The sequence below is a fragment of the Drosophila innubila genome, assembly GCF_004354385.1.
Source record: "Drosophila innubila isolate TH190305 chromosome 3R unlocalized genomic scaffold, UK_Dinn_1.0 2_E_3R, whole genome shotgun sequence".
NCBI classification, from domain to species: Eukaryota; Metazoa; Arthropoda; class Insecta; order Diptera; family Drosophilidae; genus Drosophila; species Drosophila innubila.
In genome coordinates this window covers 19,046,460-19,072,968 of record NW_022995380.1, presented here as the reverse complement: position 1 = coordinate 19,072,968, position 26,509 = coordinate 19,046,460, and the positions used below count along the sequence as shown (strand labels likewise).

The window sequence follows — 26,509 nt, the reverse complement described above, 5'->3', positions numbered from 1 at the left end:
TGTTTTCTGTGGCACCCCTGAATGTATGTATTATATTTTATACTTTTATGACAAATTAACAACTTGATAGAATTTAAAATATGATTTCCAAAAAAATTGAAATTTAACTTGGAAAACTGAATTTTTGTTCAGGAAAAAAGTAAGATTTATTTATTAGTTATCAATAAAAATCCAAAAATATTAACACTACAAAATAATAATAAATACGGTCCCCGGTAAAAGTCATACTGTAAACATGTAATACTCTATATTTTATTGCAAGCTTTTCCAACGAAGGTGCGCGTTGTGTGTTGTTGCCAAACGCTGACTAGTTTCTCGAGGGAAATTTGTTAAAATGGTACAAGGTACTACGCGCGTCTGGCACCCACACACTTGCACACACACTCAGACACATGCATACACACTTGTAATGGTGTGTGTGTGTATGTGTGGGTGTGTGTGCTGTGTGTGGACGCTACTTTAATTTTGGTTAAGCCATTTTTGTCAAAATTTTAACACAACAAGAAAATGTAAAAAGTGCGCTAAAAATAAATAAATACGTTTCCAAATGTTGCCACGCCCACCCAAGACTTAAATGGGTATACGGTCACGTAGGTACGACATTATGGCATCTGTGCCCTTGATTAGGATCTGATGACGCGGCTGCCGAAATGGATTTCCAATCAGCTCCAAGTGACTGCAAAGGGAAAAATTTATATTAAAAAATGTTGACTTCTGAAAATGGTTGGGGCACTCACGTAATGTTGGTTAGATTGCCCAGTATGGGAGGTATGGATTCGATATCATTGTTACGCAAATCAAGCGTATTCAATCGACTCATACCCTCTAATCCCGCCACATTCAAGGCCTTGATGCGATTTTCGCTGGCAACCAAGATCTCGAGTCCCTGCAATTCATACAACGCCTTTGGTATGAATGTGAAGCTGCAAATGCAAGCCAAGTTAATGGAGAGTTGGTAAAAGAAGAGATCAAAGTACTCACCGATTGTTGGCAACATTTAATTCACGCAGCGTGTTCAGAACGCGAAACTCAAGGGGCAAGTCCGTGAGCAAATTGTTGGACAGATTAAGATGTGCGATGCGTGTGAACTGCGAGATGAAAGGATGCACTTGGCTAATGGCATTGTGGGACAAGACCAGCTCCGTTACCAGCTTCGACATGTGCTGCAAACTAAAGACAGATATTAATATAATAATAACCAGTGAGATATTCGAAAAGAGTGACAACTTCGACTTGTCTGTTGAAGCTGAGTTAGTATCTAAATACTCTCTGGAATCTGTAGCATAAATTGTCACTACCTGGTTCACTGAAGGAGCACTTTATGCTTACCCGTTGGGCAGAGCCCTTAGCTGATTGCGTGCAAAGTCCACCACATGCACCTGTTCGGCAGCAGCGAGCTCAAATACGTGGTCCGGCACATTGGTGAGACCCTCTAAATTCACAGCTAATGTGCGTGTATGACGCAGTTTGTATCTGTAAGATACAGATACATATATTATTACAGGTTACAAGCATAAGATGGAAGCTATTTATATTAAAGCGCTACTAAATCTAATGCGACTTGGTGATACACTACACCCAACGCGGTTGAACGGCACAACGTGAAAAGTTAACGTAGTCTGGCTGCTGCTGATGTTGTTGTTGCTGTGGCAAGTTGTTGGACATGTGTGGGAGATGTTGAAAGGAGTTTCCATAGGGCAATTGTTGGACTTGTGGCAGGTAGTGATTGTAACGTTCGTCCTGCTCATATTGTGGCACTGGCATGAACTGTGATCTCATTTGCGGTTGAGGATTATATTGAGCATAATAGATACGACACTGCTCCGGCTGTGGCATGAACTGTTGTTGTTGAGTCTGATACTGATATTGCATGTACTGCGCCTGCACAGGCTCCACATGTTGTCGCGGATAGCTACTGCAGCGTTGAATCAGTGCTGAACATGAGAATGTGGGCACTACTTACTTATCCACACTGCCAGCGGTCATATCATCTGTCGACTGCCCAGCAGCTCCAACATTTCCACAACTCATGGCATCGGCACCTCCAGTCTCCCGATCCTTTGCCTGTGCGCGTTCTTGCAACGTTTTCAAAATCCGCGCTGTGCCGCATTGTAAAATATCGCGTCGAATTGTCTTGATGGGATTACCATCGACTTGCAGGCTTATCAAGTGCGCCAAAGATGATAGAGTTGTGGGCAGCACACTGATGGAATTGTTGGAAACATCCAAGCGATTTAGATTGCGCAGCAAACACACCTCATCCGGCAGTTGTGTTATCTTATTGTCACGCAGATCAAATATCTTTAGATGCGGCAAGTTGCTGCAAAGATCCTTTGGCACGCGCTGCAGGAAAAGTAAAAGGAGTGAGTAATCCTCTTATAATGAACATAAAATAAGTAATATTTGTGACCAGAGGAAAAATATATAAATTTTAAAATAAAAATTAAGTGCAGATGTTTATCAAAATAATTCTTAATTTTTAATCTAAGTAAAAATTGTTTTTAAATAATAAGTAAAATAATAATTAATTGAATAAAAGATATTAATTTGTTTTAAAATAAAAATGGAAATTTAGATATTATTTCATAGTTATATAAATTTAGAAACGATAGTTACATTCCTCTACATACCTCTATAAAGTTGTTGCTGGCATGGAGCTCATTCAGGGTCTCATTGCCTTCAAAGCTGGGCAGCTCCTTGATGTCATTATGCTGAACATACAGACACTCCAGCTTTCTCAACAAACCCATGTCCTCTGGCAACGCAATCAGATCATTCTTCATCAGATCCAACTTCTGCAATGCTGTTAGAAGTATACAGAGATTAGTGTAATACGGCTGGCAGGGATTTGGGTCACTTACAGCGCATATTGACAATATCTGGTGGCAGTTCCACGATGTGATTATTGGGCAACAAAAGCGCTGTTAGACGCACCAGGAAACCAATGCCGCCGGGCAAACTCTTAATGTTATTGTTACCAGCATCCTTGTGTGAATTGTGTTAGCAAGCAGTTTGGATTAATTTCGATTAAACTAAATAACTTTGGCACATATTTAATTTTGTAATTAAACTAATAATAATAGACTAAGAATTAATGACTTTATAAATAAATATTTGGAAAAACATTTTATCTTTTTCAGTATTCGTTTGATTTATAATCATATATGTAATTCTCGAATAATGAATAAAAATTAGCGGATACTATGTGTGTATTATTGATTTATAAATATATTAATATGCTTTTGGAAAGCGTACAAATTTTACAAAATCGGTTTGGCTTTAACTAAAAGTTATAAAAAGCTTGGATAAATTAAAAAAAAATAAAATTTTAAAATAACAATTTAATTTGGCTGCCTATTGTTATGTTGACCACAACCTGATAGAGCTTAGATTAAATGGAATACTCACCAGGAACTCGAGCATGTGTAGATTACTTATGTCGGGATTGAGTTCGACAAACTCATTATGGGAGATGTTCAAATGGCGCAACTCTGGCAAACTGAAGAGCTCAGCTGGCAACTCATCCAGCTTGTTGTGGCTTAGATTCAAGCGCACCAATTTCTCAAGCTTTCCAATCTCTGGAGGAAGGGCAACCAAAGCATTGTCATGCAATTGCAACACAGTGAGAGTTAACAAGTTCTCAATTTTGGGCGAAACATGCGTCAAGGCATTGGAACTCAAGTCGAGATTATTGATGGGCATTTGATTCCACCAGGCATCCTCCTCGTTCAGCGACAACTGCTGCAAATTGGCCTTCTTGCTGTCCTCATCCGCGTCGTTGATGTCGTACAAACGCTCGGGAACTGCAAATAGGGGGAAAAAAGAATGGGAATGAGAGTTAGAAGCCGTTTTGTTGGGAAATGCAATTTGTAAATACGGGCATCTGGATTGGACTGCGGTGTGGGATCATCCAATTCAATCTCATCATCGGGATCCTCGCTCTCCAGCTCGTCGGCTGATGAAGCCATCTGAAATTCACGTATCTGATAGTAACGTCTTCGTCGCGTATGTGGACCACACATGCAGAACGATGTGAGCTGCTTGCGTGTTTGCCTGGAGGACGCAATCTTGACAGGATCTGGTTAAGCTACGGATCGAGCGACACTTCTGTGGACAGCCAGAGCACGGCACATACTAAACGCAGCTCTCGACGAGAACAAACAACATGATGTCGCTGACTAATGGAGCGTATAATTTGCACGGCTCCATCTAGGGTCCAGTCAGGGCCAAGTTCGAAGCGAAGCGAGATTACATATACATGAACCATAAGGCGCTGCTATCCATGAGGTTATTGCCTATTGCATGCGATTCGATCTCATGCGATGCCGGATATTTCCAACGTTGCAATTGCTCTGGCGTAACCACTACACACACAAATACAGACACAGACAATTGACAATTATATAGATACTCACCGCGTGCCATGCCCTTGTTGGCCAAGTTCAGATTGCCCGTCTTGCGTGCCAGCTTCCATAGATTATCGGTCAATACGGCGTTATCCTCATTGTTGGAGCGTTCATGGAACACGGGCACAAACGAGTGATTGATCCGCGGCGAGAGACCTTGACGCGGCCTTGCCGCTCCCCTCGGTATGCGACTGGCACCCGTATAGGCGCCACCATTTGGCGGCGGTGGCAATGGATGTTGTCCATTCATCTCACTGGGGCAGCCGTAGTGTGTGTAGCAGGATTGGGAGAGAGAAAGAGAGGAGCCTGTTCCAGGATTGAAGTCACCGCAATCACTGTTGTAGTCACATAAATTGAATGGACTCAAAATGTTGCTCTCGTCGTTGTGGCTGCAAAATGGAAAACGCCTTAATTAAACAACATTTAAACAAATTAATATGATTGTTGTTTTCTTCGTTCTTCTTTTTCTATTATTGTTAATTTGCTTTTTGCGCCGTTCGATTTTCGGCTGTTGTCAGGCAACAGCTGATTATGCGATGACACGCGTTGACCAGCACTAAAGTGTATTTATGCAGCTTGTTCGCTTATCAACACTGCAAAGCAGGAGTTATTTTAAACGTTAAATTTAAATTAATACGGAAAGATTTTATATATTTAAAACTCAAGTCTTGATTGCTTATTTAATTAATTTCACTTGCAATAATCTACGTGTTTTTAATTTAAATTTACAATAATAATTATTAAGGTTCAAATGAGCTAAAATGCAGCTTAGTTTTTATTTAATTACTTGATGTGAAGTAATGCTAATTATTTGCAATTCAATTTTACATTTTTAATATACACATAAATGAGCGAGTTTTACCCAACACTTCTCTGTGCGTGCAAATTTCTAAGCACCTAAAAATGGTATTTAATTAATACGTTAAATTAAAATTCAAGCCAGATTTGAATAAGCTTTTTAAATGAAATTGATTTATATTTTATCAACATCTAAAGCATTAATGAGTTAAATTTAAATAGGATTAAAATTCTTAATGCAAAATGATTGGAAATTGGGGTGTGGCACAAGTTAAGGAAATGATACAACTCATATTTTCTGATCATCTCGACTGTCAACGTTTGCCGTAAATAGCATAAATGCACGCCCAGTTGAAAGCTTCATTTATAATTGAAGGCAATTCATATTTCTAATTTAGCTGCACCTGACTAAGTGCTCAACCCAATTGCCGGCTATAGACTTAGCCTTAGCCTGATCCATAATTGATTCGATCATGAACTTAAATCCAGAAACAGGCACACACTCAAATTATTTGCTGTGGCCACGTGGCATGTACGCAATATACTATAGGCTTGGTCAACATTTGTGTTACTTACCTCAACATATTGGATTGCATTTAACTTCGTTTTCTCGGGGCCTTGTTGTGGCTTCTGTTGAGAAGGAAAACTATTATTACTTTGCAACAAGGTCAGACAGAGAAGTCAGTCAGTGGAATCAGTATTAGATATCGTAGCCGTCTTAAGCCCATAACAAAATGTTAGTTCCAATAGAGCTCCCCTACACTTGTGGCTTGAGCTTCCATAGCTTCGCACAATTGTTACCGAAGCGGCAAAAATGCTGTGCCACAAATTTGTCCATTCTGTTTTGGTTTTTTGTTTTTGTTTTACATGTGCCGTGGTGTGGCTTACAACAACGTCGGACTGTCAATCAAAATTATGAATAACACTCGGCAGTCGACAGTCGGCACTTGTCGTAGGGTGCATGGGACCTCCCTCAGTTTTTAGTCAACGCGAGGGCGAATATTTGAATAACTTTTATCAGTTGTCATTTGGTTTTCTAGCAGTTCGTACGACTTCTGAGAAATACCGCAAGAGTTGGAGATTTATAGCCTGGAATTATTCCTCAGGATTACCTGCTTTCGTTTGAAATCGTCTTTTACTTTCGTGAAATTCTCGAAATGTCAGGTCGGGTCTTCAGAAGTTTAATGCGCGACTTTTTTGCGGTTAGCCTTGTGTATTAATTAAAAGAATTTAGAAATTTCGGCTTTCCGAAAAAGTGCCTAAAGTTGTATTAATAATTTCAATTTGATTTAAAATACTGTGTAAACATATGAATTTAGTTGTTAAGCAGAAGTTGGCTAAGTTCCATGGGAACCTTTACAGCTGATGAAATACATGGAATGGCCAACACGACGAATTGACAACAGATAATCCGCATTAAGCCATGGCTTAAGGGCAACTTATCCACATATTCTGGCAATCGATAATGCTTAGAAAGAAAAAATAAACTCGTTACAGGTCAAGTACGATGAGAGACGGGACAATCCGGAAGCCACTCGCCTGGATGGAAATGGACGCTACTATCCAAATTGTTCTTCAGATGTCTGGCTGCGGTCCTGTGAGCGTGAGATTGTGGATCCCATTGAGGGCCATTTAAGTGGACATATTCCCACCTGGCTGAATGGCAGTCTGCTCCGCAATGGTCCTGGCAGCTGGAAAGTGGGAGACATGACCTTTGGCCATCTTTTTGACTGCTCTGCTCTGCTGCATCGTTTCGCCATCAAAGGCGGACGAGTGACCTATCAAAATCGCTTTGTGGACACTCAAACGCTGCAAAAGAATCGCGCTGCTCAACGGATTGTGGTTACAGAGTTCGGCACGGCAGCTGTTCCTGATCCTTGTCATTCAATCTTTGATAAGTTTGGCGCCATCTTCAGGCCAGACAGCGGCACCGATAATTCAATGATATCCATTTACCCATTTGGTGATCAATATTACACTTTTACTGAGACACCTTTCATGCATCGGTGCGTATACGTAATATATTTGAACTTCCATAAAGTGAATTCGCAAGGCAACAGAATATCACTTCATTATATAAAAATTCCTATTTATACCGAAAGTATGATACTTTTCCACTTATACATACTATTAGTTACAATGTGGAGAAAATGGAAAGTGTTGCAAAAAAATAGAATTTCCACGTTAAATGCAGTATCAAAAGAGAGGCAAAATAATTTTACATTCCGCAAGGAGATCAGAAAATTTATCGTCATAAAAATTGTCAAGTTAGTTTGTATAATATTAATAATTATGTGATCAAAATACAGTAAAATATAACAGTTGATTATAAAATTATCCTCACTTTACATAAGTTTACTATTGGAAAGCTTGAATATTATTTAATATAACAATAATTTATCATTCGATTCTAGGATCAATCCCTGCACTTTGGCCACAGAGGGACGCATCTGCCTCACGGATTTTGTGGGCGTGATCAATCACACATCACATCCACACATTCTGCCCAGTGGCACAGTCTACAATCTGGGGACAAGCATGACAAAGTCTGGACCGGCTTATACGATCATTTGTTTTCCCAACGGTCAACAGATGTTCGAGGATGCACACATTGTGGCGACGTTACCATGTCGCTGGAAACTGCATCCTGGTTACATGCACACCTTTGGTCTGACGGAGCATTATTTTGTGATTGTAGAGCAGCCATTGTCTGTATCCTTGACGGAGTACATAAAATCGCAGTTGTCCAATCAGAATCTGTCTGCCTGCTTAAAATGGTATGAGGATAAGCCGACTCTATTTCATCTCCTCGAGCGTGCGACGGGAAAATTGGTGCAGACCTACGAATCGGAAGCATTTTTCTATTTGCACATCATAAATTCATACGAGGAGGATAACCATGTCGTGGTGGACATCTGTAGCTACAAGAATCCCGAGATGATTAACTGCATGTACCTGGATGCGATTGCCAACATGCAAACGAATCCAAATTATGCAACACTCTTTCGAGGTCGTCCTCTGCGCTTTGTGCTCCCACTGGGCGCTGGCGGGGATGCCCCCAGTGCCAGCAAGCGACGTTTGGTCAAGTCCATGTCGTTGGTGGGTCTAAATGTGGGGCAACCTTCGAGGATGAAACATTCTGCCTCGCAGTATGCGGATATCAGCTACATTGCCACCAATGGCAAGCAGGAGGATGAGTCCCAAAAGGACTTCAAGCGAGCACGTTTCGAGGTGGACGATGGCGTAAATCTGGTCAGCCTGAAGAATAGTCAAGCTGAGGCTTATCAAGTTGCCTCTGGCATTTTTCTGCGACCCGAAATGCTCTGCGATTGGGGCTGTGAGACGCCAAGGATCTACTATGAGCGATTTATGGGCAGGAAATATCGTTACTTCTATGCCATCAGCTCCGATGTGGATGCACATAATCCAGGCACAGTAAGTTCTATACTTTACTTACTTCCTTCTTCATTATTTATTAATTTGCTTACATCAAATTTGTAAAAATTGATTTAAAATTTTATAAAAAATTTAAACTCTAAATATTTAAAAAAGAAATGAAATTTTTAAAATTTTAATTATTTTAATAATACATTTCTTAGCTCATCAAGGTGGATCTTCTCTCGAAATCCTGCAAAACCTGGTGCGAGGATAACATTTATCCCAGTGAACCCATTTTTGTGCCTTCTCCTGAACCACAAAGCGAGGACGATGGCGTCATCTTGGCCTCCATGGTTGTTGGAGGACTCAACGATCGCTATGTGGGACTCATTGTGCTCTGTGCCAAGACCATGACGGAGTTGGGACGCTGTGACTTTCATACCAATGGACCAGTGCCAAAATGTCTGCATGGTTGGTTTGCAGCCAATACAGTTTAGACTTAAGTCATTAAATTTCATTGTACACTAGACTCTCGCAAATTAGAACCTTTCGATTATTTCTGGATTTTTTCTTATTTATATAAAACTTCTATTCTGCATCAATTTCTCCATTACTGTCGACTTTTTCATACTTTCGATCACTGTCCATTTTTTCCATACTTTTTCCTTGAGCCATTTTCACAAAGTGTCATTCTTATAATCATTCATTGTCAAATCTTATAACCGATTTCCTTGCAGAATGTCAATGTTTTATAATTATTTGGCCTATTTATCATACCTTACTTCCCCTTGTCACTTTTTAAAATGATTTCAGCCTGTATTTTAGAGCTTTTTAAGTGTTATTACTGAACAATTCAAATTTGTGGAAGTTTTAATTAGTATTACAATTACTGTATTAGCTTAAGCTCTAAATAGCTATTTTATTAACAACTTATTTGAACTTGGGATTTAAGATGTTTGCTATAAACTCTTGCCACTTTCGCTGAAATACGCGATTGATTTTACGTCTTTCAACGGGTGTCAGCACTGAATACTTGATGGAGTTCAGTGCCAGTTGCTTGAGGAATCGCAGATCTGCCTCGGCTGGTGCCATGGCCATGAAGGCGTAGTAGAAATCATAGCTGAGACCTTTGGCACCCCAGATACCGGGATCATCGGCAGATATAATGATGGGGAAATTTTCAGCAATCAGAAAGCTGGCCGGATGATTGCGTAAGTCCCAAATTAAACCCAAAACCTGATTGGACAACGGATTCACCTCGATGGCTATGTTACGTTTCTTAATTGTGGACCACAATTGAGGATGTTTGGGCAAAGCAAAGCCATGTCCAATGCGCTTCGTGTTCATCAAAATGGCATCCATCATATTCCAGTCCGTGCGTCCATACCAATCTGGGAAAATTACATTGTATGAAAACTGAGTTTAAATTGCAAGAGGGATAGCTTACTTGTCTCGCCTGCATGGAAGAAAAAGTTTGCGGTGCTCGGCAAATCGGAAAATTCTTTGACATATTTGCTCAGCATATTTCCCGTGTCCTCCTGTCCAATCATATCGAAGCCAATGATAAAGTTCGGCTTGGCAGCGCTGGGGAATAGATTGAATGGTAATCAGTTAAGAAAGTGCCAGTGGGTGCACTATAGATATAGCTATAAGATAATCCAAATTAAAATTTTTACCTCTGATCTTCAGTGCGAAACTGTTGCCAAGTAATTCTGGTAATGTCTTAATATAAATCTGATAATGGCTTAATTATACAAATTAACGTTCTGAACAGAAAATTATAAGGTCCATGCTTTAATCAACAATTCTAGACTTTAATTAAAAAATGAATGTTTTTTTCTGTGTAATTACTTTGAAGGATTGGAGTACCTTTTGTTTGTTACCTACACTTACACAAAGTTAGAATACCTTTTTTACGCCTATTATCTGAAGGGAGTTATCTACTTACTGCAGCTGCTTGAAGGTGCGTATGTTGTCTGCCATTTTCTCCTCTGTGGCAAGATTACGTTTCGCATAGATGACCTTGAGACCTACGAAATCCTGATGCTTTGCCTTAAACTCCTCAACAATCCTTTCCAGCTGATTGGCCACATCCAGCGAGCTATAAGTGCGATTGTGGTCATCATAAAGCTGAGTAGAAGAAATTTGAAAATAAATAATGAATTAAAAATATCACTGCATACTGACAGGCGAAAGGGAGGCACGTATTTCAGCATAGATGATGTTATCCTCGCATAGCTCCTCGAGCAAACGCTTGTGGTAGGCACAGTAGGTTGGCTGATATTTATAAAGACGATCCACGGTGGTAAAGATATTCTCAAAACGTTGCCAAATCTTCTGGCGATTGGGCAAAAGTGCTGGAAATGGAAAACGGAATCAAATAATTGTTAATAAAGCTTTTAAGCTTTGATACAAGATTATTCTTGACTTACTTTAACTAGATTTCGAAAACTTTTGTACACTTAAACTTTAGTAAAAAACGCTATATCCTTAAAACAAGTATATTATAGAATATTCTTTTTTAACTTTGGAGATTTGAATTTATTCAAAAATGTTATTGAAGTAGCCCACGAAAATCTAATATTAACATTCTTGGAATTATTTATACTATGATTTCATCAGCCTTTGAGATCGTTTATGCTTGAATAATCTCTATTTCAGAAGGGAATTCTTGATTTTGGTTGATTAAATTTGTTTTCAGAGTTTAAATTTATGGAATTTCTTTGGTTCGAGAACACTCACTTTCTGGCTTTGTGCTGTGCATGTTGATGTGCTTCTCCAGCTGCCGCTCGTACTGATGACGATCCTCGGCATTGATGCGTTCCGTGCACACATTTTGCTCCTCACTGTGGCAGTTGGAACTCGCCGTATCGTAGGTAAAGATGAGTAGACCATTGATATCCCGACAGGTGTATAGATTGTTAGTTGTTGTGAGATTGGTTATTATCCATCTGGAGCTGACCATGGCTGTGTTGTGACCGTGTAAAAAAGCGCCCTTGGGCATCTTCTGAATAATGCGAAATACTTCACTCTGCCTCACATATTGTTTGCCTTGAAAAAAGTGCATCGCTGGTGGATATTTTTCCGGATGTTTGATGCCCTCGGCAATCTCAGCCCGCTTGGCGTTCATCAGTATGCTGTTGGCCTTCTCCTCATCTGATGTTAGCCATAAATTGCCGCCCAACGAGGCCATTTGCTCTGCTTTCATAATGCGCTCTCTTAGTGTCTCATAAGCTGTTCAAATTAATTTATTTATTTAAATATTTTATATTATTTAAATTTTAAATATTTCTATTTAATTTTTAATGTGTTTCTTATATAATTTAATTATTAACATACGTTGATCTGTTCCCAGCACCTGCCCCAACAGCAGCAGCAACAGGATCCACATCAATCGCATCCACATTGCGTAGTTTATTCCGTTTTAAGAAAATATAACAAAAAAAACAACAAAAACAAACAACAATTTATTTCTTATATTTTTTTAGATGCTCGACCTCTTATGATGCTCGTCGCTTGCGGTTCACTCTACAACTGATAAAGAATTGGACTAGTCAACCCTCCATAGCATTGCTCTGTAGCGGATTCTACAAACTCTCCACGATTTCGCAGCGCAGTCGACGGCGGCAGCGATGATCGCCAGCTGTGGCAGAGTTCAATGTCAACGTTTTGCAAATTGTGCAGGCTGACCGACAGGGGGCGCGAATAATACAGACAAAATCGCACATATCTATATATATGTGTGTGTGTACATGAAAAGTGTTAGCGCTGATTACAGACAGTTTGTCAAGTAATTGTTTTGACAAAATAAAAAAAAGCATACATATTTTTTTTTTTATGTTATTTTTAATTTGTTTAATACAATGTGTCTGATGATTTTTGTTAAATATGTTATTTTACAAATATATACTACAAAAAAAAGGTTTATTTATTTATCTTAAAATACTATGAGCTATTTTAAGACACCCAAGCAACAATAAAAATTAATAAATTCATTAATAAAATAAAAATAAAATATACATATATACATTTTATATTTTGCAAAAATATTTGTTGTTTTTATTCTTGTCAAAACAATTATTTGACTCACTGTACATGCACTTATGCATTCCCCTTTCTGCATTTTCACAGCCATCACTAAAATGCGAATAATGTGTGAATGATTTATAGTTATTTCCACGGAATTAATTGTATTACTATTATTTTTTTAAATAGGTCGTTTGGAAAGCTTCCACATGGAAACGTTTTTAAATGTCCAAGTAAACTTAGTTTCCTTGTAGAGTATTTGATATTCGATGCGTCTACAATAGAATTTTTTATCAAAACTATTTTATTTTCTTTTTAGTTAAATTTTTGCATATTTATTTACTAACCCAAATTGTTTGTTGGGGCCACTTAAATTGATACTCGACATTGAATAGGAAATGTGCAAATTTGCCAAATCAAAACAAGGCACAAACAGAGCGAAAGGGTGAGAGAGAAAGAGGCTGTGAGAAGGAAAGCGAGAGCAATTATAATCTATGTATAATAAAAAATTAGATTCCCATAATATTATAAGCAACGGAGAAAGCAACAATTAAGTAATAAACTTTGAAATTTTGTTGAAAATATGTTTGATTTTTTTTGTAACTATAAAATCGTTAGAAAAGGTTGAATAACCCTTATCTCTTACAATTAAAATTTTGTTTTGCAATACAAATTACAAAATTTAAGTAATTAACTTTGGAATTCAAAATAAATTTTTAATTTTGACTCCGACAATAAAAATGTCTATTAAATTAAATTTCAGATTAAAATACAATAACAGCCAATCTGATTTTCGTATTTATACATTCTCTCACAGAATAAAACAATAGCTTAAACATATGTAATTTTGTCATCATAGATGAGTCAAGATTTGTTTGCTTAAGAAATAACAAATTATTTCTTATAAATGTGAATATTATGTTCTTTGTGGGGGTGACAATTGATGCCTCCAATTACCGTTAAGTATACGCCCAGCCCCCAAGAGCTGAAACTCTTCTATAAAGTTGAAAAAAATACTCATTTCGTATGCGATTTGAAAGCGGCAAAGCGTGTCCGCAAACGTCAGTGATAATTTGCCAAAATGAAATCAAATAAATGCTACTCGACTAAGAAATGCGCTGTACGCGTTGAGAGAAACAAAAATCACTTGAGAAATTAGTCAAAGCTTGAGTAAAACTGATGTGAGAGAAGAAGAAACAAAAGGTAAGAGCTAGGAGGCTGAAATTCTTACACAACATAGCTATACATATTTCACACAAATACATAATTTATATAGAAAAAAAGTAAATATCTGTAGATAGCATTTATATTAATATTTTATACTAATTTTTTATTATTTATTATTATTAAATATCAATTGAGTCCGAATCTTTTCAGATGGCTAAGCAATATACTTGCTAACTAGTGCTTTTTATATACCTTTTGCATTTTAGGTACAGGGTATACGAATTAAAAATCATTCTATGCGGGCATATTTTGTATTTTTTTTTCGTACTTATTTAATATGCACATCCATTGCTACAGTCAAATACCAAGCAAAATGTTTGCTACTAGAACAAATTTATCAAAGAAAAAAAGAAACAAAAAACCAAAAAGAAAACATTAGTTGAATAATAGCTTGAGCTCAGACAATTGTTAAAATAATTATATTATTTGCGACTGTCGCTCGACTACTGACATCGTAAACAGTTCTTGACGTGAGCTGCTGGTGAATAGACCTGAATTTTGGAATTGTAATCGTTAAATCAAAGGAATTGTGTGGCAGTTGAACGTGTCAATAAAACAGCAGTCAATATTTGTATAGGCAGCTAATTAACTGGGTCAAAATAAATCAGCAGATAGATATAAAAGCTGTCAATAAATAATATGAGGCGTTTGTTGGTGCTTTTGGGACTCGTAGTCGGTCTTTTTTGTGCGGAGCTGGAAAACACTTTAAGTAAGAAAAGTAGTAGAAATATGAAAATGTTGCAGAATTACAAATGAATTCTTTCTTCAAGGCTATGAAAAGGCACGTCAGGCTGTGCTTAATGCCGAGGAACGGCTCATGACCGGCGGACGGATCAGTTTAAATTCACAGGAGTCCAAGGTGGATGATCTCTTCATGCAATACAAGCTGGGAGAATTGGCACAAGGTTTTCGCAATGCCGAACAAAATACAGCTGGGATGCATTTCTTTAAGGCAAAGCCGCTGATCGATCGCAGTGCCATCTTTAAATTCCTGCAACAAATGCCCAAAGGAGCTGTCCTCCATCTGCACAACACGGCGGCTGTGAGTTCCAAGTGGGTGGTGCAAACTATGTCATATATGCCGGGAATGCTGCGGTGCACAGATGTCAAGGGCAGAAGCAGATTAACCTTTCGACGGGCACCCAAGGAACATTCCTGCACATCACAGTATATTCTCGTTGCAGACGAGAGACGTAATTCCATAGACCCAGCATTATACGATGAAAACTTGGAGAAACTTTTTAATCTCTATACGCCTGTGCCGGAACGTAAGTTTAAATAATTTTAATTTAAAAAACAGTGTTCAGAAAAAAATGCATCTAGGAAATCTGATTTAAATTAATTAAAATTTAAAGTTTTAATGAACTTATTTAGAAAATTAAGCTTAAAATTAATTACTAAAATGAAATATATATGATATTGACTTTTAACAAATTTACCATTGAAAATTCTAGGTAAAACGATAGACAGTTAATAATTGATATAATTAAAAAATAATTTTTGTTTTAAACAAATTTATCAAGGAAAGTTTTTATTAATTTTCGACCCATACTTTTCAGTGGAGTATCCAACAATAACCGCTGTTTGGGATCGTTTCCAGGGCATGTTTGATACCCTAACAGAAGCAATTTATTATTTGCCCGCATTTCGTGCCTATCACTGGCAACTGCTAGAAGAATTGTACAATGACAATATCATGTATGCTGAGTTGCGAATCAGTCTGCGAGAGGTAAGTGATATTTACCACCTTGTTTTACTGTCGCTATTCATTATACTTCTCTGCAGCTATATGATGCCAGCGGCCGCACCTTTCCCAGAGAGCAAGCTGTACGTGAAATGCAGTTGATCAACGATAAATTTGTAAGGCTGCATCCCAATTTCGTGGGCATCAAAGTCATCTATGCCGTGTGGCGCGGATCTGATGTCGAGAAAATGCGGGAAAACGTGGAAGAGTTCAAGATTTTGCAGTAAGTATTGATGGTTTGAGCTTCTAAACCGATCAAAATGGTTTATATTTTCATATAGATATCAAAGAAGTAATCGAACTAAAATCAAGTTTATATTGGTTGATATTATTATACTATAACTTGGGCAATTTGTAATTGAAATTGAACTACTATATCATCAAGTTGTCAAAGAAACGATCATTTAAAAATCAACTATTGACAAACTGTTGTTTTTTTTAGATATCTTAACCATACTCAATTTGTTTGTTCGGTATTGTCTAAAACATCCTGACAAAATTTGCTAAAAACAGACATTTTATAATTAGCTGCTATAGGATCGATTCGTCAAAAATGGGATACAGATAACATTACTATCTTTTTCTTTCTACTCCCCCAGGAAAGCATTTCCAGAATTTGTAATAGGCTTTGACCTGGTTGGCCAGGAGGATAAGGGTAAGCCGCTGTATGAGCAACTTTCTGTTTTAAAGGATCTGCCGCCCAATTCGCGTCTTTTTCTTCACGCCGGCGAAACAAGTGAGTAAATATGTTTAAAACGACATCAGATGAAGCATATTAAAGCCTTGTTTCTTGCAGATTGGTATAGTGCCTCAACTGACATTAACCTGCTGGATGCTCTGCTGTTGAATGCCACTCGAATTGGTCATGGATTTGCCTTGGTAAAACATCCAATTCTCATGAATGCAATCAAAACTCGCCAAATCGCCGTTGAGTTGAATCCCATTTCGAATCAGGTACTCCACTTGGTGTGGGATATGCGCAATCATCCAGGTGCCCAGTATATGGCCTTGGACATTCCTGTCGTGATTTGCAATGATGATCCTGGTTTTTGGAATGCCAAGGCATTAAGCTATGACTTTTATTACGCCATCATGAGCATGGCTCCCAACAATGCTGGCATCCGTGTCCTCAAGAGTCTCGTCTTCAACTCGATACGCTACTCTGCGATGACGGCGAGGGAGCAACAACGGGCATTTCAGTTGCTAGAGAACAGTTGGACACGCTTTATTGAGAAGGTTCTGCAGGGAAAAGTCTTTTAGACATGTTAATAAACCGACTTTAAAAGTAAATAAACTGAACTCAAATCCCGCTACTCGCTTTATTCTATCTCTTGACTCTTCTTCCTTCTTTCTTTTTGTGAGTAGTTCTCAAAATTGGGTCCGTTCTTTTGGTTTTAATTCATAGTTTTACTCATTTAAAATAATGTATAATCAAAACATACGAATCAGCTGTTTTTCTTGATCTAATTGCCATTCACAGTGAACGACACACATAAACGATAAGTGCTAAAAAATACTTAAAATGGTTATCGACAAGCGATTCTAGGCGCCTAAATCAATTTTCATACAAAATTGTCCATATAAATAATAAGCATTGCTATTATTTAAAATGCATGTTTATTTATTGACCAATTTGAATTATCAACAAGAAACGCCAAAAATCAATCATTTAATCATTTAGTTACTTCCAGAGGAAACTCAATGTGCAGCCGCTGATAATAACAAATTTTTTAAATGTCAATGCAAAAATTAAACTAAAAAAATTAAATAAAATATAAATTTTAATCAAAAAAACAGGTGTTAAGAAAATTGTTTAAAATAAAGTAAATCAAAAGCAAGATATTTATTACCTTTTCTGGCAATGCAGCTCAATTTGAGTACATAATAATTTAATACATAATCTAATCATCGTCCTCATATTTTTTAGCTTGGGCCATAATTAATTTGCAAATATTTTTTTTTGCAGCTTCATTTTTAAGATCCTCTTCATATTTTTTGGCCTCTAGCCGTTTTTTCCTTTTTTCAGCGAGCTTTTTACATTTTTCGATCTGTTGAGGCGATTTTGTTTTATCAGCTACTTTTTTACACTTTTCAATTTTTTCCTTGTTGGATATTCGCGCCTTGTTGCCCTTGGCTTGTGCCAGAACAGCTTCTTTGCATTTTGCCTCATGGGATTGGTGTCGGATGGAAAGCAGGCGGAAAGATATCTTTTGCGCTTCCAAGGCATCGACGGACATTAGTGTTAACAACTTGTCCGCTTCCACAAGTTTTAATAGAGCCATTTGTTTAATGCCTAACGCTAAAATAGTGCTAAAATCGTTGCAGCCATGGGCCATTTCCTCAATGGCAATCGGAAATATACCGCGATAGATCACAGATTGTCGTGCTATCCTCGGACTTTGTGTGAGCATTATAATCGGACATCTTGGCCGATATTGGCTAATAAGCTTTGCCACCATCGAGCAACGACTGACAATAATTATGGCATTAGCGCGGCTCAACGAAGCGATTTCCGCAATGCCCGAAGTTACAGAGGTTAGGCCATCGGCACCCGAGGATTTGATGACGCTTTTGACCTCGTTTTGAATGTGCTCGTACCAGAGCACGGACTCGACCTTTGCACAGATCGCTGCCATGCATTTGACACACTCTAAAGGGTATCTGCCCTTGGCGGTTTCCCCGGAGAGCATTACACAGTCGGCGCCATCGAAGATGGCATTGGCAACATCGGATGCTTCGGCTCGAGTTGGTCGTGGCTTGGACACCATGGATTCCAGCATCTGGGTGGCACATATGATGGGTTTGCCAACTTTATTGCATTTGGCAATCATGGATTTTTGGGCCAGAACAACATCCTCAGCGGGTATTTCTATGCCCAGATCACCACGAGCCACCATTATGCCATCGGAGGCATCAATGATATCGTCAATATTTTGCATTCCTTGTTGATTCTCAATCTTTGAGATGATTTTGATGTGCCGTCCTTTGGCACCCAATACGTCACGAATTGCTTGAATGTCCTTTACTTGGCGTATAAACGATGCAAAGATCATGTCTACATTTTGATCCACACCAAATTTTATGTCAGCCTTATCTTGATCGCTAATGCTGGGCAAATCAACTGGCAGACCAGGAAGATTGACACCCTTGCGGGAGCCGAGCTTACCGCTATTTAATACCTCACAAAGTACCTCAGCTCCCGCTACCTCCTTCACCATCAACGAGATGAGTCCATCGTCGAGGAAGATCAAATCGCAGGGCTTCACAATCTTGGGCAAATTTTCGTAGTTTACGTATAACATTTCTTTGCTGCATTTAGTCTCCAATTCTATATTCGTTGAAAGCTTAATTGTATCTCCCTGCTTGAGATCAATCACGGCCGTTTCACCGCCTGAAATCTGACCTGCAATATATATAGTAACAATATGTGTTTATTTTTGATAAATACTATATGATAATTTTGCAAATAAGTAATTTAAGTATAATTTTTTTACAGTTACAAAATATCAATAGTAGCAGTAATAAAATATTGTTCAGAGATTTTCTCATTGCGATCTATTGTTTATAATAAGTTTAAAAAAACTAATAAATTTAAAATTGGAAATATTTTAAAACAAATTTATTTTAATTTTTGTGAACAATTCGAGACTTGATGTGCATTGGAAAATTCTATTCACAGTCACAGATATCAGTATTAATTTATAGCATTTACAACTGACCTGTACGTATTTCCGGTCCCTTGGTGTCCAATGCAATGGCCACCGGCTTGTAGACTCCCATTTTCTGAGCATAGCTTTCGATGGCGTGGCGTACCGCATTTAATGTTCTACAGTGATATTCGTGTGTTCCATGCGAGAAATTCAAGCGAACCACGCGCATGCCGGCATGGATGAGATTGACCAACATTTCTGGATCTCTGCTAGCAGGTCCAATGGTACAAACTATGCCGCTGAGTGGATAAGCTAAGCCAGGAGCATTAAACTGCAATCGCGACTTGTAGTCCATTTGTGAGGCAAATGGACCGCGATCGATTTTCACTTTGGTTTTTTTCTGAGAAACTTGAGTCAATTACAATTGATTCTTTGTTCGCAACAATTGTGGTGCTTACATTTGTCTTCTTCTGCTTGGCATCTTCCGAGTAGCTGTGGGAATCTTGTTTAGCCCATGGCGTGAATGAATGAAGTGGCGCCGATCCCCGCGATGCGGAGCGCGCAATAAATGTAAGAAATAGCGAAATTTTGGCAACTTTAATTAAAAAATACTAATAATAATAAAATACCTACTAATAATAATAATTTTACGAATTTACTTGTAATTTTAATCTGAAAGCAAACTGCATTTTCAAACAAAATTGTCAACGGCAACTTGATTTTAAACATGCTTTTCGTTTCCTTTCTAAGTTAAAATATTAAATTTTAATTTTGATTGTTGATAATATAAGAAATTAATCAATTTAATTTATACATACATATATATTGTTTTTATTATTCCTTGTTACTAAGAAGAACATTATATTTAACAATGATAAATTATATCTGAGTGTACTATATACGAGAGGCTCCACGCCTGGGAGCCCATCTGTGACGCTTCGGCAGCGGTAAATTGTAGCCAATTTCAATTTCGAAGTCCATTTCCAATAATCCGTATATTTTAAAATGTTTTTTTTTTTAATAAATTAACTTGGTTAATAACAGTAATGATGCAAGCTCACAGCGCTTAAAACGCTTACAAAGTGGTGCATCGCTTAATTTCCAAACATAACGTTCAGATTTATTCGACGGTGCTGTAAATAAAGGAAGATTTTTTTTTTAATATTTAGTTGATCGATTCAGTGCAAATTTAACTTACACAATACGAATGGTGTTGGTGAAGCCGGAACCTTGCTTCCAGCCCGTCACAATGACCACAGAATCGCCGGTCTTAATGAAACCGTTCTTCTTGCCGACCTGCAGACCAAACTGGACACGCACATCGACGTCCTTCAGCCAGTCGCCAAGTGCGGGCTCTATAAAATTGGAAGATAATAAAATATTAATTATTTTTATAATAAAACATAAAAAAAAAATTGTTACTAAAAAAATTATAAATTATATTAAATACGCCACAATCGTAATCTCCGAAGAGTTCTAAGAATATTTCACATTGAAACTATGGGTCTAAAATCAATAATTAGCTGACCAGCAAAACAATGGGAGTTGTTTGACCGATCGCTCCTATATAATATAGTGAAACAAACATAATTTTACGCGTCAAAGTAAATAATAAATGAAAAATTTAATATTATTTCATAATCAGATCAAAAATAAGAGCAAAAAGATTATATTTGAAATGAAAAAAATTAAAGATAGAAGTTCATTCTTGTTTTAGTATTACTACATAATTCTTATATTTTTCTATTTTTTCAGATAATTTATTTCTATTTCAGATTTAAAATTTATTTCGAGATGAGGACTCACCCTTATAGATAAGTGGCACCAGGCCACGGTAGAGATGAGCCTGACGAGCAGTCTGTGGGAAACGTGTAACTGCGATGATGGGGCAACGTGGACGATACTTGCTGACCTGGAAGGCCGACTTGCCGCTGGTGGTGATGACCACAATGGCGGCTGCCTTGGCCTTGTTGGCCGCCTCAACGGCAGCAATGGCCACGGCATGAGAAGCATCCAATTTCGTTGCCGATGCACTGCGCACCAAATCGGCAAATAGATTGTGATGCCAGAGAGCAGCTTCAGCCTCCTTGCAGGTCTTGGCCATGGTCAGCACACACTCCAGTGGATATTCACCCTTGGCGGTTTCACCCGACAACATGACACAATCGGCGCCATCGAGCACGGCATTGGCAACATCAGAGATTTCAGCGCGTGTTGGACGTGGCTTCTTCACCATGGACTCCAACATTTGGGTGGCACAGATGACAGGTTTGCCGGCCTTGTTGCAGCGGGCAATCATGGCCTTTTGGGCCAGGAACACCTTCTCAGCGGGTATTTCAATGCCAAGATCACCACGAGCAACCATAATACCATCGCCGGCTTCAATGATCTCATCCAAATTGTGCATGCCCTGTTGGTTCTCAATCTTGGAAATAATCTTAATGTTCTTGCCCTTCTCGCCCAGGACTTTGCGAATTTCGGTGAGAGCGGAAGCGTTGCGAATAAACGATGCAAAGACCATGTCCACATCCTGTTCCACACCAAACTGCAGATCGGACTTGTCCTTCTCGGAGACAGCGGGCAAATCCACCGGCACACCGGGCAGATTGACACCCTTACGGGAGCCGAGTGCACCACCGTTCTCCACCTCGCAGGTAACCGAATCCTTGCTCACCTCGCGAACCACCAGCGAGATGAGACCATCGTCGACAAAGATACGATTGCCGGGCTTTACCACATTGACAATGTTCTCATAGTCCACATAGACAACTTCCAGGGAACCCTTTTCCAGATATTCCTTATTAGTGGACAACTTGATCTTCTCGCCCTTCTTCAGTTCAATCTCAGCGGTGCCGCTGCCACCAATCAAACCCGTACGAATCTCAGGACCCTTTGTGTCCAAGGCAATGGCAACGGGATGTTCGTATCCCAACTTCGCCGAATAGTTCTTCACAGCCTGACGGACATTGGCCACCGTCTCGGCGTGATATTCATGCGATCCATGCGAGAAGTTCATGCGTGCAATGTTCATGCCCGTGGCAATCATCTTCTCCAGCATCTCGACACTCCGGGATGCGGGGCCAATGGTGCACACAATTCCGGAGAGGCGCACATGGGGAACGGGCGAGTCGAACTGCAGGCGGCACATGTGCTCCAATTGCGAATCAGCTCCGGCTGCCATGTTTTGTGGTACTTCGTTGGGCTACGATGTTCAAATGGAAGAAGAAACCATTATGTGATTAACAATGTCCAATTAGAAACCAAAGTGAAGGCAATAATGTGATAAATAAATTCAAACATGAGTTCTCAATTTCCAAGAAGAAACAATAACATGATAAACTATATTCAAAAGCCACAGTAATTATTCTATCCAATTACTACGTTTATACGGAGCATTTCATGAATTCTTAATTAAGAATTCCGTATATTATGTTAAACAATAAAATAAAAAAGTTGAAAAAAAACATTGAATAATTTCTAAACAAAACCAAAATTGGGACGGAAAATAAAAAACCATAAATTTGAAAATTCATCTAAGAAAAAACTTCAATAAAATTTGAAAATTGTACTTCCTCATTTAAAGAAAAATTGGTTCTGTTTTTTCTGTTATAATCATCCAAAAATATTAACCATTTTAAATTTTGTTATGAAGGAGCAAGACTTCAAAAGAATTTCTACGCCGGAGAACGAAACACTCCAAATACGAAAGGGTTAACAGCCGTCCTATGTCTCTACTCAAATCGTATGTCAATGAAACTGATTATAAATTTTTATTGGAATTGTAAACAAGGTGACACACAATATTTATATGCATACATTACTTGATTCTAGAATCTAGATAATTTTTTTTTTTTTTAATTATTATTATAATGGCGTGTTGTGAATTGCGTTTCATACGTTTCATATGAAGGGGAATCGAACCCAGTTATTTTTCAAACTGTGAGGTTCTACATATGCGACAGGTCATCGATTCGAACTAGAGAGTCACGGACCTCACAAATTCTAAATAAATTTTGACAATGCTTTATTGTTTTACTGGTTCTTTATAAGAATATTTTTGGAGCATTATAGTGCAAATATCACGATTTTTAGGAAAATATTCTTAATTTTAGTGTATCCTAATTTTTAACTTCTTAAAATTTAAATACTTTTTTTCTGTAGTTTTAATTTCCTAATAATATTATTCCTAATATTGGGGGTTTCCAAATTTTTGCTCTCTAGTTTCGTTTTTCTTACTTTGTGTTCAAATATTGATATCCTTATTGTATCCCGAAACTCTCAATGGCAATTGTTTGTACATCATTTCAAGAATTGAATTCGCGATATGTGATCCGTATAAACAGTGTTAGAGTAAATAATGTGATAAACAATTTTCGATAGCCATGGTAATTATTATCGTGAATGAGGGTGGTCCATAAAATGTCACCCATTGCGGCGCTTTGTTCGTTTTATCGATAAATGCTATCAGTGAAAGTAAACAGTGGGGTAAGAGAGAGAGAGAGAGAGAGAAAGAGAGAGAGTGCGCTGCGCATAAGAGCAAAAAGAGAGCATGAAAATCGACGCGTCGTCTGTTGAGAGACTGACAGATGGAAGAAATTTTGCATTGACAATCGCGCTGCAATTGCGAAGGTCACAACATTTTGCATATGCAGCACAAATAAAAGTTGCATAATTTGGTAAAGGAAAAAAAGTAGAACCAATGAAAAACAAACACTTTTACTATTAACTGATATGGGAACAGTTAGATATACGCATATCTTTATGAATATACAACAATGTGTAGTTATGACATTGACACTGGATTCCCATTCAGATTCTGTAGCCGGAGGGAGGTTACCTTAAGTGTTGGTGCCTCATCGTAAATTGTTACGTTAACCATTTTGTGACCCGCTAAGTTGGCGCTGTATAACCCACGAAATATATATTTAGAATATTCCCCAACACGGATATGCACAAAACAGAGAGTAACGACGCGTTGTATGGCTAAAATATTTGCGTTTAAAATCCAAATGCGCTGTTTTTTACACAATGACAGAAAATGTTCGACTGTGGAAAATTTTTGGCAAAGCGCTCAGAATGTCGGTAATGCAATGAGAGCACGAACCACGAGACAACTGACTGAAAATAATAAAAGCCAACAAAAAGCCAACGAGTCACTCTCTGAGCCGAGAGAGAGAGCCAAAAAGGCTGCGGCAACAGGCTACCCCTAATAGCAAACCGAGCACAACAATGACACGAACAAGGAAAAAGTTTATACGACAAAAGAGAAAGAGATAGAGAGAGAAAAGCTTTGAAGTTATGTAGCTGACAGTGACGGTGGTGCCTAGCACAGTGCTTGCGATTAGTCAGCCGGCTACTTGAATGATTTCAATAATTACAAACATACACATACACGTACAGTGGCATCCAGCTCATTTTACCATCGCAATTTTTTCATAATTTTTTTTATCTCTTTTATTAAAACAACAAACAAGAAAATTGGGAAAAAAATACTACCTGTAAATTAAAAGTAATTATAGTTTATGGGGTTTTGTTTAAAAATCCAACCAATCGATCAAGTTTTCAATAAAATTTTCCATCCAATATTATTATTATTATTTAGCAATTTCGGATTTATTTTTAAACTTATGACCAAAATTATTCAATCAAAATTTAATCTATCAACCGTGTTTTTAAGCATTTTTTTAATTATTTGTCCCTAAAAAAAAACAATAAAAATTTATTTAAGATTTTTATTGTTAGATGAGTGGGGTAAAATAAATTGGCGCCACTGTACATGTATGAGAGCGCAAATGAATATTTTTTATTTATATAAACGTATGTGAAGTGTAAACAAAAAATTGATCGTCAGCTGTTTGGATGCCGCAACATACATTAAATATGCTTATCAGTCAAAAAAAAATTAAAAAAGCCGGCACATTAACATCGTCAGCTGACCTTGAGCATAATTAAAAATACAAAATGTTTAACACTTTTTACCCACGGAAAAAAAGTGCACGCAATGCGGGGGTGACTGACTTCTAGTTGCACGCATAAAAAGCGTGCGCAGAGGAGAATGTGGAATGGAGGACGCGGAAAAGAGCTTTTGCTCAGAGCGCTTTTTTAAATAAAACAACAACACACGATGGAAAAGTTTTACTCAAGTGAAAGTGCTTTCGTTTGGAGATTCTCAAAAAAGGCAATTGTTGGCTGCCCTTGAACCTGCTAACGAAGGACATTGTTCCAATAATTGAAAACTGCGCAACTTTTAATTGTATGCAATAAAACCGGTAATTTTCTTATCAGCATTTAATTACTCATCACGTCTTGGTGGCATTTTTTATATGTATAGGTATACACAAACATACATATGTTCATATTTAAATACATACAATGTTTGTTGTAAAAGCGATAATGCTTGAAATAATTAAACATTTGACGATTGCTGATGCATTTTCCAATGGCGTGGTTGCACACATACGCAATATACACACATAAACATATACATACACACATATGTACATACGTGTGTGTATTTTGTATTTGTATGGAATGACTTCTATTTCACCTTTACATATTCTTTACCCGCGAATTAAGCGGCAACACAAATGTACCTCAATATGCATGTGTGTGTGTATGTGTTTGTATACTGATCACTTTATTCTTCACATTACGATTAATTTGTTTGCATCATCATCAACAAACCTTAATATGAAAAAATACCACAACCGGCAATTTAGTAATTTTAACAATTTGCCGCTTTCACAGTTACGTTATGAAATCAAGGCCACATACAAATCTTGGTAAATTTATCATTATGACTATTTCAATACTTATGTATGTTAGTTACCTTTTTGTGTATATTAAAAGTAACGAATACGTATAGCGGTTTATTGCCTGTTTTGGAATTAAGTTTGTTTTAAATGCACAGGCTGAAATACGCAAGTCCGAACTGTGGGCGATCTGTTTTGCGACTAAGAACTTTTATGAAAGCTTTCTTAGTTGATTCATCGGAGATAAGCTTTGAAGTAAATATTGGTTATCGATATTTGGTATTGTGGCGGCAATTTGCAAATATCGATATCATATCTGCAGTGTGCCGATTTAGGCCAAAAACCGCTAAATGATAAAAAAAAAAAATATCCTACACCTTTTGGGAAATGTATAAATTATCATATTTAACAAGATTATTAGTCAACAGTTGGCACAATTGTAAAAATTAATAACGTTCATTCAAGTCAGTTATAATACACAAAACGATGTTTAAGGCATACAAATAACAAATTTAATTTTTTAAATTC

General features: G+C 37.7%; 6 protein-coding genes across 12 annotated transcripts; 2 read left to right on the top strand and 4 right to left on the bottom strand.

Moving 5' to 3' along the window:
- Positions 1-216: 216 nt before the first annotated feature.
- Positions 217-4,959, bottom strand: LOC117791442 (leucine-rich repeat-containing protein 40). Of its 6 annotated transcripts, none has more exons than XM_034631195.1 (10): positions 4,416-4,959; positions 3,409-3,803; positions 2,862-2,985; positions 2,631-2,803; positions 1,964-2,343; positions 1,577-1,915; positions 1,330-1,473; positions 982-1,170; positions 738-923; positions 217-676 (listed from the first exon to the last, which is right to left on the bottom strand). In XM_034631195.1, exons 1-10 carry the CDS (start codon positions 4,654-4,656, stop codon positions 571-573), a joined length of 2,277 nt encoding a protein of 758 aa, XP_034487086.1. In that variant the 5' UTR covers positions 4,657-4,959; the 3' UTR covers positions 217-570. The 6 variants fall into 6 exon arrangements, 5 of the variants coding, with proteins under 5 accessions (XP_034487086.1, XP_034487087.1, XP_034487088.1 ...); XM_034631196.1 differs by having other exon boundaries at positions 1,577-1,912; XM_034631197.1 differs by lacking the exon at positions 4,416-4,959 and adding an exon at positions 3,878-4,146.
- A 1,248-nt stretch (positions 4,960-6,207) lies between these two features.
- LOC117791997 (carotenoid isomerooxygenase) lies at positions 6,208-9,184 on the top strand. The gene is made up of 4 exons (XM_034631945.1): positions 6,208-6,406; positions 6,702-7,210; positions 7,619-8,639; positions 8,804-9,184. The coding sequence occupies exons 1-4, from the start codon at positions 6,362-6,364 to the stop codon at positions 9,077-9,079; spliced, it is 1,851 nt and encodes a 616-aa protein (XP_034487836.1). The 5' UTR covers positions 6,208-6,361; the 3' UTR covers positions 9,080-9,184.
- A 217-nt stretch (positions 9,185-9,401) lies between these two features.
- LOC117791999 (adenosine deaminase 2) lies at positions 9,402-12,189 on the bottom strand. Its single transcript, XM_034631946.1, has 6 exons — positions 11,922-12,189; positions 11,325-11,816; positions 10,770-10,939; positions 10,531-10,712; positions 10,030-10,166; positions 9,402-9,973 (listed from the first exon to the last, which is right to left on the bottom strand). Exons 1-6 carry the CDS (start codon positions 11,986-11,988, stop codon positions 9,513-9,515), a joined length of 1,509 nt encoding a protein of 502 aa, XP_034487837.1. The 5' UTR covers positions 11,989-12,189; the 3' UTR covers positions 9,402-9,512.
- Positions 12,190-14,314: 2,125 nt separating this feature from the next.
- LOC117790663 (adenosine deaminase 2) lies at positions 14,315-16,892 on the top strand. Its single transcript, XM_034630168.1, has 6 exons — positions 14,315-14,544; positions 14,606-15,103; positions 15,395-15,564; positions 15,621-15,802; positions 16,179-16,315; positions 16,376-16,892. The coding sequence occupies exons 1-6, from the start codon at positions 14,475-14,477 to the stop codon at positions 16,837-16,839; spliced, it is 1,521 nt and encodes a 506-aa protein (XP_034486059.1). The 5' UTR covers positions 14,315-14,474; the 3' UTR covers positions 16,840-16,892.
- A 499-nt stretch (positions 16,893-17,391) lies between these two features.
- LOC117789607 (pyruvate kinase-like) lies at positions 17,392-19,837 on the bottom strand. Its single transcript, XM_034628652.1, has 3 exons — positions 19,688-19,837; positions 19,299-19,629; positions 17,392-18,982 (listed from the first exon to the last, which is right to left on the bottom strand). The coding sequence occupies exons 2-3, from the start codon at positions 19,582-19,584 to the stop codon at positions 17,481-17,483; spliced, it is 1,788 nt and encodes a 595-aa protein (XP_034484543.1). The 5' UTR covers positions 19,585-19,629; positions 19,688-19,837; the 3' UTR covers positions 17,392-17,480.
- Positions 19,838-20,031: 194 nt separating this feature from the next.
- On the bottom strand, positions 20,032-26,181 carry LOC117789606 (pyruvate kinase). Of its 2 annotated transcripts, none has more exons than XM_034628650.1 (4): positions 26,059-26,181; positions 21,036-22,431; positions 20,428-20,584; positions 20,032-20,362 (listed from the first exon to the last, which is right to left on the bottom strand). In XM_034628650.1, exons 2-4 carry the CDS (start codon positions 22,408-22,410, stop codon positions 20,350-20,352), a joined length of 1,545 nt encoding a protein of 514 aa, XP_034484541.1. In that variant the 5' UTR covers positions 22,411-22,431; positions 26,059-26,181; the 3' UTR covers positions 20,032-20,349. The 2 variants fall into 2 exon arrangements, with proteins under 2 accessions (XP_034484541.1, XP_034484540.1); XM_034628649.1 differs by lacking the exon at positions 26,059-26,181 and adding an exon at positions 24,067-24,221.
- Positions 26,182-26,509: the final 328 nt, after the last annotated feature.